Source organism: Carassius auratus, unplaced genomic scaffold (genome assembly GCF_003368295.1).
Source record: "Carassius auratus strain Wakin unplaced genomic scaffold, ASM336829v1 scaf_tig00214898, whole genome shotgun sequence".
In the NCBI taxonomy this organism is placed as follows: domain Eukaryota; kingdom Metazoa; phylum Chordata; class Actinopteri; order Cypriniformes; family Cyprinidae; genus Carassius; species Carassius auratus.
Genome location: NW_020527848.1, coordinates 110,001 through 121,054, shown reverse-complemented (window position 1 = coordinate 121,054; position 11,054 = coordinate 110,001). Strand labels below are relative to the sequence as shown.

Genomic DNA, 11,054 nt, shown 5'->3' with positions numbered 1-11,054 from the left:
ACACACTTTCAACGGAGTGCGTATACACTTTAAACGGAGTGCGCCTTGAGCTATGTTTCACGTACATGTACAAACATCGGTACACACATGTAACACACCAATATCTACGAAAAAGTCTCTTGGTACGAAATCCGAATCCCAACAGGAAGTCAGTTATTTCGAATTTTCTCTGCAAAATTAGTGTTGTTTTGGCCATTTTCAGGGGTTGTACTTTAACGAACTCCTCCTAGATATTTATTCAGATCATCACCAAACTTGGTCAGTGTAATCTAAAGCCTTTTGCGATCTTAAATTGCGAAGATCTTGAGGTTTCGTTAAAGGGCGTGTCCATGGCGGCCTGACAAATTTCGATGTTTCGCCATGAAATAGGATGTTGTTGTAACTCAGGCATAAAATGTCCAATCCTCCCCAAACCTCACAAGTTCGATAAAAGTCCTGCCCTGAACACCTCTGAAGGCCAATATTCCATTATAATGATAGCGCCACCTGCTGGCAACAGGAAGATTGGCACATATATGGAATAAACATTGATATATTCTACTTATATTTATGAGTTTAAACGCATATTTCTCACCGTTCACCTATTAACTAAAGCCACTCGCTGCCGGTGAGCCCGGGTGCGAGGGCCCGTTCATCGCTGCTTGCAGCTTTAATTATTCTTCTTCTTCTTCTTCTTCTCCCGAATGAATCACATTTTTGAGGGCTTTAACATGCTCAAAAAGTCATGAAACTTTGCACACGCGTCAAACCTGGTGAAAATTTTCGTCTGATATAGGATTCAGAAGAGGGTGTGGCAAAATGGCTCGACAGCGCCACCTATACCAAGAAAATCAACAGCCTTCCAGCTATGTTTCACGTACATGCACGAAAATTGGCACACATATGTAACACACCAATACCTACAAAAAAGACTCTTGGAGCGAAATTCTAATCCCAACAGGAAGTTGGTTATTTTTAATATTTTGAGCATATTTTGTGTAATTTTGGTCATTTCCATGTGTTGTATTTTAACGAACTCCTCCTAGAGAGTTCTTCAAATCAACACCAAATTTGGTATGCCTAATCTAAAGGCCTTTGCGATGTTAAATTGCGAAGATCTTGAGTTTTCGTTGAAGGGCATGTCCGTGGCGGCCTGGCGAATTTCGATGATTCGCCATGAAAAATGAAATTGCTATAACTCAGACATACAATGACCAATCTGCCCCAAACTTCACATGTTTGATGAGACTCTGAAGCTGAACAGATTGACATGCCCATATTCAGTTATGGTCATAGCGCCACCTATTGGCAACAGGAAGTGACATATTTTAAGCTGCGACGAACTACTCCTAGAAATTTTATGACATCAATGTCTTTTTTGTGGTCAGTCTAATCTAAAGGCCTGTGCGATGTTCAGTTGTGAAGATCTTGAGTTTTCGTTAAAAGGCTTGTTCATGGCGCCGCGATAAAGTTCGATGTCTCGCCATGGGAATAAAAGATGTTATAACTCAGGCATAAAATGTCCGATCTTCCCCAAACTTCACATGTGTGATAAGAGTCCTGGCCTGAACAGATCTGCAGGCCAATATTCCACAGGGTGTGGCAGAATGGCTCTATAGCGCCACCTATACACTTTCAACGGAGTGCGCCTCGAGCTATGTTTCACGTACATGTACAAAAATTGGTACACACATGTAACACTCCAATACCTACAAAAAAGTCTCTTGGTACGAAATCCGGATCCCAACAGGAAGTCGGTTATTTTGAATTTTCCCTTCAAAATTGGTGTTGTTTTTGCCATTTTCAGGGGTTGTACTTAAAATAAACTCCTCCTAGAGATTTATTCAGATCAACACCAAACTTGGTCAGTGTAATCTAAAGCCCTTTGCGATAATAAATTGCGAAGGACTTGAGGTTTCATTAAAGGGCGGGTCCATGGCGGCCTGACAAATTCCGATGTTTCGCCATGAAAAAGGAAGTTGCTGTAACTCAGACATACAATGTCCAATCTGCCCCAAACTTCACATGTTGGATAAGACTCTTGACCTGAACAGATCTACATGCCAATATTCAGTTATAGTCATAGCGCCACCTATTGGCAACAGGAAGTTACATATTTTACACTGCGACAAACTACTCCTAGAAATTTTATGACATCAATGTCTTTTTTGTGGTCAGTCTAATCTAAAGACCTGTGTGATGTTTAGTTGTGAAGATCTTGAGTTTTTGTTAAAAGGTGTGTCCATGGCGCCGTGATGAAGTTCGATGTCTCGCCATGGGAATAAAAGATGTTATAACTCAGGCATAAAATGTCCGATCTTTCCCAAACTTCACTTGTGTGATAAGGGTCCTGGCCTAAACAGATCTGAAGGCCAATATTCCATCGAGTGTGGCAAAATGGCTCGATAGCGCCACCTATACACTTTCAACAGAGTGCGACTCGAGCTATGTTTCACGTACATGTACATAAATTGGTACACACATGTAACACACCAATACCTACAAAAAAGTCTCTTGGTACGATATCCGGATCCCAACAGGAAGCCGGTTATTTTGAATTTTCCCTTCAAAATTGGTGTTGTTTTTGCCATTTTCAGGGGTTGTACTTTAACGAACTCCTCCTAGAGATTTATTCAGATCAACACCAAACTTGGTCAGTGTAATCTAAAGCCCTTTGCGATCTTAAATTGCGAAGATCTTGAGTTTTCGTTAAAGGGCGTGTCCATGGCGGCCTGACAAATTTCGATGTTTCGCCATGAAATAGGATGTTGTTGTAACTCAGGCATAAAATGTCCAATCTGCCCCAAACTTCACATGTTGGATAAAAGTCCTGCCCTGAATACATCTAAAGGCCAATATTCCATTATAATGATAGCACCACCTGGTGGCAACAGGAAGATTGGCACATATATGGAATAAACATTGATATATTCTACTTATATTTATGAGTTTAAACGCATATTTCTCACCGTTCACCTATTAACTAAAGCCACTCGCTGCCGATGAGCCCGAGTGCGAGGGCCCGTTCATCGCTGCTTGCAGCTTTAATGACTATTTGTAGTTGTGGTGGGCCTATTTGGGAGAAAATCCAGGGCCGTTTTTCACTTCCAGTCTGTCCCTGCCCGTATCTGAGCTTGAAGTGTCTAATTTTAAATGAACAAATTCAGGGGTGGAGGTTGAACCAACTCCAGACTGAACCTAAAAAGCCTTGTTTAATGGCATTGAATTTGTATTGAATGTGATTACAATTTAATAAAAACATTACAAATTAGGCTCTATAATGTTTCCTTTCCATGGTTATTGAAACAGTGAATAAATTATAACTAACGTGATATAGAAATGAACTGACATTATCACTTATGTCCAAGTAGATTTTAAATGCAGCTTTGGAAAGACAGAAATGATATATTTTTTATTATTATTTAATACAGTCACACCGGTGTGATTAGATCATTCAGTGCTCACAGCATCAGCTGCTAAATTCAAATCTGTGTTCGCGCTTTGGCGCTGAGCCAGAGACAGATCGACACGTTTGTACAGCGCTACATTATAACCAATCACACACGATTCTGTTGATCTAATGAATGCAGTGGACATGTATATAATTTATTCTTACCTATATTAGTTAAAGTGTTATTTATACATAAACCTGTACGGAGTTTACTAGTTGGGCTTTTCTTCCCAAACTGAAATGTATTGTTTAACTTTTCTTAAGCTGTATTTTTATTTATTATTCAGATATGTTGTTATTCAGAGTATTTCTTTTTGTTAACCAAAGAAGGTTACATTTACACACGATTTGAATAATTAAGATTCTTGTTGAGTAACTAAGTTACTTTTCAGAAAGTAAAGAAAGTAAAATATAATATTGATAATGTAATTAGTAATAGTAATGAATTACTTTTTGAAAGTAACTTACCCAACACTGGTCCTGGGCCGGGTTTCCCGATAACGATGTATCTTAGCTCTTAAGACCGTTTTCTACGTGCAAACTTACGAACGCTCGCAGCAATTCCACGAGCGTTTCCCAAAAATGCACTTAACATGAACGCGCGAGAACGCGCTCTACGTGCTACTTACGAGTCGCTGTCCATTCGCTAAGTGCTGAAATTTAACCTTATATGGAATCGTATTCTGAAAGTTTAACCTAATAATTGTCATCTGTTTTGGATTACCAATCAAGACAATCAAGTCTATATAAAGCACCTACATACAGGCGGAGACACTGACAAAATGGCTGAACAAAAAAAAAACAAGAAAAGATACCTTCAAAAGGATGAAATTAATGTCCTCTTAGAGGAAATAGAGAAAAACAAAGATTTGATTTTTACCAGATTTAAAGGACACCATACTAATAATAATAATAAAAAAAAAAACATCTGGGAGGACATTGCTAGCAAACTAACTGCAACCAGGGGTGTTCAAAGGTCAGGGAAGGAGGTCCACAAGAAGTGGCAGGATTTTGCAAGCCTGGCAAAAAGGAAGAGGGCACTGCAGAGGACTGCAATTAAACAAACAGGTGATGGGACCAATGAGTCCCCCCTTCTTTCAGCCGAGGAAGAAAAGGCATTGTCAATACTTGGCACAAGTGCTTCAGATGGAATTAGTGGTGGTATTGACATCCATGGAGGAGTAGGGATAACTCAACCTGAGCCTGAGCCTGAACCTGATTCAGGTCCTTCATGCTCAGAGGAACCATCAGTTTCATCTGCCATCTCCGAGCACCTACCATCTCCTAGTCCTCCAAAAAACCCTCCCAGGCCACAGCCTCCATCTTCAGTGGTCCAGACTGCAGCCACAACAACTCAGCAGTTTGAGAATGTCTGTAGCTGTAGTCAGGACCTAGTGCAGCTGGAGAGAGAGAAACTAGATGTCTTGAAAGACATTAGGCAATGCCTTCAAGAAGCCAATGAGAGAGACAACAACTTCCAACAGCAGCTCATTGAGCTCAAGAAGGCCAAACTGGCCTTAAAAGAGAGGAGGCTTGCACTAGAGGAGATGAGTTTTGCAAGGCCCTCAATTTCTGTGCCAATTATCTTGCCAGAAGACACAGGTAATGTGATTTATTGTTTCAGTTATTTGTGCAATGTGAAATGTTTTCTATATGTAGTTATGACTCATCTCACTGTACAATGTATTTTGCAGGTTGTGGGGAACTGAATAACCCAAATTAATACAACTATGCAATGTTTTTTATTAATAAAGCTATATGCAGTGTTTTTGATGTCCATGAACCGTGCACACGAGGCCTAAGACCATATGAAATAATATAATAATTGTTATGAGTTCTTCCAAAGGTTTATGAAGTAAATGGCTAATGGTTGATGATTATTTTCAGACATAAGCATTCAAGTTTCAATATTATTAATATAATGTCTATATATTTGGCGTTACAGATAACACAAATATATATACAGTACTTCATCTAGCCAATACATTTCTACAGGTATAGACAAAAAAATCTAAACAATTTTTTACCAGTACTGTTCTATGTATACATTTTTATAATAAGCAAAACTTTTCATCATTATGAACAGAGGATAGATTAAAGGAATATAATATGTAATCTATAAAGTTTCTATACAGTGCCACACCTTCACTTTCTTCAAGGTAGGGCCTAATGTCATTACTGAAATTGATGATAGGCAGTGGGATATGTGAACATTATCACAGCCTGATGACCTTTACATGGTTTCTTCAATTAAGCTAGGATTAGTATAGAGTTTACACCTCACTAGACTTGCAGAGGAAATCATGGCTACACTATAGCGTGTTCTTCAATTGAGGGTCAGAGAAAGACAGAGACAGAGACGACCACGAAGTAGATTGGTGACTTTAAATGCCTTCATCAGACAGCATCAAACCCCCTTGGATATCCTTGATGACATGGCTATAATAAGGCGATACCGTCTGCCAAGAGGACAAATAGCCCAATTGCTAAATAGCATTGGACCTCAGCTGATGCGTGCGTGCCACCAGGAGAAATTTTGCCTTGTCCCCTGAAATCCAACTCCTATCAGCCTTGAGATTTTATGCAACAGGCAGTTTTCTCCAGGTACTTGGTGATGGGCTTGGATTAAGTAAGGCATCAGTTTCAAGAGCTGTTCAAGTGGTCACCAATGCATTACTTCCACTTGCTGTGGAACACATTAAATTTCCAGCATCAAGACAGGGCATCACAGAAATACAACAGTATTTTTTAACACATCATCACATCCCACAGGTCATTGGAGTGATCGATGGTACCTTGATGCCTATCCTTACACCATCTGTGGATGGCCATGTATATATATGCCGCAAAGGCTATGCAGCTATCAACTGCCAGGTGTTCTGTGACCATAAGGGTTTGATTACAGACATTGTGGCAAGGTGGCCCAGAAGCACACACGACTCCTTCATGTTCACCAATTCATCTGTTGGTCAGGAGGCACAAAACTTACAGGGACAGTGGAGGCTGCTTGGGGACAGTGGTTACCCACTGAGGCCATATCTCTTCACGCCTGTGGCTAATCCTATGAATAACAGGGAGACAAATTTCAACGAGGCACACCGTGTTGCACGTAGTATTGTGGAAGGCACAAAAGGGAGGTGGAAGATGCGCTTTCGGGCAATTCACCAGTCCAGCGGTGGTCTTTTGTTTGCTCCAGAAAAGTGCTGTGCAGTAATAATAGTAACAGCTATGCTGCACAACATTGCAGTGCAGATGAGAGTGCCCTTACTTAACAGGGAGGAAGATGAAGAGGTGGAGGAGGAGGAGGAGGATGTGGAGGACGAAGATGGCATGGGACCACATGGTCAACCAAGAAATGCCCAATACATGGCTGGTTTTCGTGCACATCATCAAGTCATTGACAGATTTTTTTTTAATTCATTCCTATTTTGCCCAGTTTTTGAAGCAAATTTCCCACATTACTTCTTTTATGATTTTTTTTGTTCATTCATTTAATTTAGATGTGTTTTTTTTATCTTGTTTTCCCCTTTTTATTTATTTCATTTATAAATTCATGTAAACAAAAAACGAGTACAATAAAGTGTACAATAAAGTACAATGAAAATATTATTATATTACTCGCGTAGCAGTATGTTAAATTTAAATAACGTGTAACCTCCCGGTTGTCCTGCAGGTGTCCTCATAAATATGTCTTCTTAAGATGCACTTGGGGATGTACGATTACTCCAGAGCACTCGTAGATCTACGAAGATTTTCAAGTGCTACTTAGGCTTACGATGCTTTTGGGAAACGCAGCCCTGCTCAGTAACTTAAAAATAGTCTTAAAAATCAACAATGTCTTAAGAAAAATTATGTTATTTTTCCGTATCCCCTACTTTAACTCACCATCAAAGCAAATTAAACTGATCAAGGCAGTTGGTGTTATGAAACTGTCCTTCGTAAGTCATGATGACGCAGTCTTGATTCATTCCATCGTCTGGCTCGAACACTGCCCAGTTAACTTACCTAAACTCACTGGTTAAATCTTATGTGCCCTCCAGAAGTTTGCGCTCTGCAAGTGAACGACGCCTAGTGGTGCCATCCCAAAGAAGTTAAACATCACTCTCACGGACCTTTTCCTGGACTGTGCCCAGCTGCTGGAATGACCTCCCAATCTCAATTCAAACAGCTTTACTTGTTTTCAAAAAACATCGAAAGACTCATCTTTTTCGCCAGCACTTGACCAACTAATACTAGCACTTTTCTTGTCTGTTATGATGTTACGTGTTCTGTACTAAACTAACTGAGACTTGTCATGTAACTTGTATACTGTTGTTGTTCTCTTGTTGGTCTGATTGCTTCTATTGTTCTCATTTTTAATTGATAAAAGCGTCTGCTAAATGATTAAATGTAAATATACTTGAGAACTTATGAAATTAAAGATAATTGAGTGGAAACCAACTTAGAGTATAAAGGAAACCAATTTGGCTCAATTTGACCCCAGTTTCTGAACACAAAAGGAGTGTTAAAATGAATTGCACAAACCTGAGTGATATTCTCCTCTTCTTTTCTCCTCTCCTGGTTTTATGAGTTTTCCTGAGCTTTAATATTCTCTTTAACTGCATGCAAAGCATCAGCTGTCCTCATCTCACCTTTACCGTCAGGGTTCACCCCTCATTTAAACCAGCTGGTTTCCTTAAACTAACTGAACTGTTTCTAATCACAATTATGTGTGTACACACTTGCATTTTCAAAAAGTGTCATATGTGTGCTACTCAGTTTTTTGAGTTTATTATTTTATGATGTTTATGTTTATATTTGAATGTTTATCGCAAACCAATGCGAACTTTATGAAAACAACTCTTGAAAATAAACAATAGTAATAGCTTTTTTTCCTTTTATGTTAATTAATAGTAAGCGATTAGTAAGCTTATGTAATTAATAGTAAACAAACACTGCACTTGAATGTTTCTGAATAATCTTTAGCCTTCTGCAGCGAATAAAAGTGTTTTTGTCACCAGAGAAAGGTGAAAAATGAAAAACGGCGCACACCTCATCTGTCTTAATAATTATTTTTATATTTGTATTAAATTTATTTTAATATAACTCATTTAATTTATTCATTTTTATGCATTTTTTATATTAATTCTTTAAATATAATATTTTTTGTCTCATCCGACTGAAGCGGTGAATAAGAAGGCCTGTGTTTAATGCCTAGTTTTCACGTGAAAGAACACATTTGTATAATGCTGAGAGCTTCGGAATCTGCGTCTCACATCATGACTCACTCAGGTCAGACTCGGAGCTCTGAATGTTTCCTCTTAAAACAGAATGTTACATTTGTGTGTTGGTCACTATAAAAACAGAAACCAATGCCTTTACATTGTTACTTTTTATGGAAGGTTGCTTCCAGAGGATCTCCTCCAGACTAGATGCTCTTCTGTGAGTTTGGATGTTAGGTTTATTGGAGGTGCCAGTTATCTGTACCTGCAAAATCCATTATTGATCAACCACTATTAGAAAAACTCCTAACAAATTCCCACTAGCCAAAACAACAGGAACAAAAACAGGTGAAATCTACTGTCGTACTGTGTTGTAACAAGAACGGTAGAAGAGTTCAGTGTCTTTATCACATATAGCAACTCCTCATTTTGACATCAAGTATTAAGCTGATCGAAATAAGAACATGTATAAATAATAGTATTAGGCAAATTTTTGATGCATGAAATGATTCAAGAGATATTCCCTGTAAAAGATATGGTTTGAAGGATGTTTCTTCTGTAGAACAAGATAAAATTGTGGATTATGAATGTGATTCTGTTGTTTATTCCTGTGTAACCATCCACGTCTTTTATTTTTGCCTTTTCTGTTTGGTGTCCAAATGATAATTGTAAAATACAGTTGATCAGTTATCGTTCTTTTAATTACAGTACATAACATTGTGTAACAGAAACTGTTGTGAAATTTCTCCTCTATTTTCATTTTATTCACTTTTGTGCATATGTTCCACTTCTGCATCTAGTTACAAATTAGCTTTAACAAATTGCACTGTAAAAAAAAAAAAAAAAAACATAAAAATGTGCAATATTCAAATGCATTACCACATACCGCTTCATGTTTTTGAGCACAAGATGGCAGCACCATGACTTACTTGCTGAATTATTTGTCATTTTCATATAAACCAAAGAGAACTAACTGAGATAATTCAGGCTATTTCATATATATATATATATATATATATATATATATATATATATATATATATATATATATATATATATATAATTATTATTATTATTATTATTATTATTAATATTATTATTATTAAAAACTAAAAACAGTAGGCAGTATGCAAATATACAGAGAATAGTTTTATTTGTCACTATATGTTGACATAATGGTGAATGAGGAAAGTGCCGGAAACACTGAACTCTGTCAAGTCAAGTCAAGTCCCCTTTAATTATATAGCGCTTTAAACAAAATACATTGCTTCAAAGCAACTGAACAACATTGATTTGGAAAACAGTGTCTCAATAATGTAAAATGATAGTTAAAGGCAGTTCATCATTGAATTCAGTTATGTCATCTCTGTTCAGTTAAAATAGTGTCTGTGCATTTATTTGCAATCAAGTCAATGATATCGCTGTAGATGAAGTGACCCCAACTAAGCAAGCCAGAGGCGACAGCGGCAAGGAACCGAAACTCCATCGGTGACAGAATGGAGAAAAAAACCTTGGGAGAAACCAGGCTCAGTTGGGGGGCCAGTTCTCCTCTGACCAGACGAAACCAGTAGTTCAATTCCAGACTGCAGCAAAGTCAGATTGTGCAGAAGAATCATCTGTTTCCTGTGGTCTTGTCCTGGTGCTCCTCTGAGACAAGGTCTTTACAGGGGATCTGTATCTGGGCTCTAGTTGTCCTGGTCTCCGCTGTGTTAACAAATGTTAATGATAAATCCCCTGTTATGTTTGTACTGGCTACTGTATACAGGCCACCAGGGCACCATACAGACTTTATTAAAGAGTTTGGTGATTTTACATCCGAGTTAGTTCTGGCTGCAGATAAAGTTTTAATAGTTATTAATCCTCTTCTTTAGGATTTTTTGATAGAGAGCAGAATTCATGCTTCCATCAATCATGACAAGTTGTCCAGGTCCTCAAGCTGCAAAGCAGCTCCAGATTTTGTTCTGGGTTCTTTATGAGCTCCTGGTTGAGCCGTCATTGTGCTCTTGGAGTAATTTTGGTAGGGCGGTCACTCCTGGGAAGGCTCACTACTGTTCCAAGTTTTCTCCATTTGTGAATAATGGCTCTGACCATGGAGTCCCAAAACCTTACAAATGGCTTTGTAACCCTTTCCAGACTGATACATGCCGGTTATTTTGTTCCTCATCTGTTCTTGATTTTCTTTAGATCGCAGCATGATGTGTTGCTCTTTGTGAGATATTTTAGCATGCTTCTATTTAAGTGATTTCTTGATTCAACAGATCTGCAAGTAATCAGTTATGGGTGTAGCTAATGAAATTTAACTCTGCTTTCGAAAATAATGTGCTTAGTCACAGTTCATTCATGATTTTTTCTGAAGGGGGCAAACAATTGTTCACATAGGGCAAAGCAGATTTGGCCAGCTTTATTCCATTAATAAATTAAAT

At 38.2% G+C, this 11,054-nt stretch overlaps 1 protein-coding gene across 1 annotated transcript; it reads left to right on the top strand.

Moving 5' to 3' along the window:
• Window positions 1-4,350: 4,350 nt before the first annotated feature.
• Window positions 4,351-5,153, top strand: LOC113093148 (myb-related transcription factor, partner of profilin-like; the record flags this gene model as incomplete). Its single annotated transcript, XM_026258999.1, has 2 exons — window positions 4,351-5,032; window positions 5,125-5,153. Coding segments are annotated over 2 exons (711 nt in total), but the record flags the coding sequence as incomplete, so codon positions are not given.
• Window positions 5,154-11,054: the final 5,901 nt, after the last annotated feature.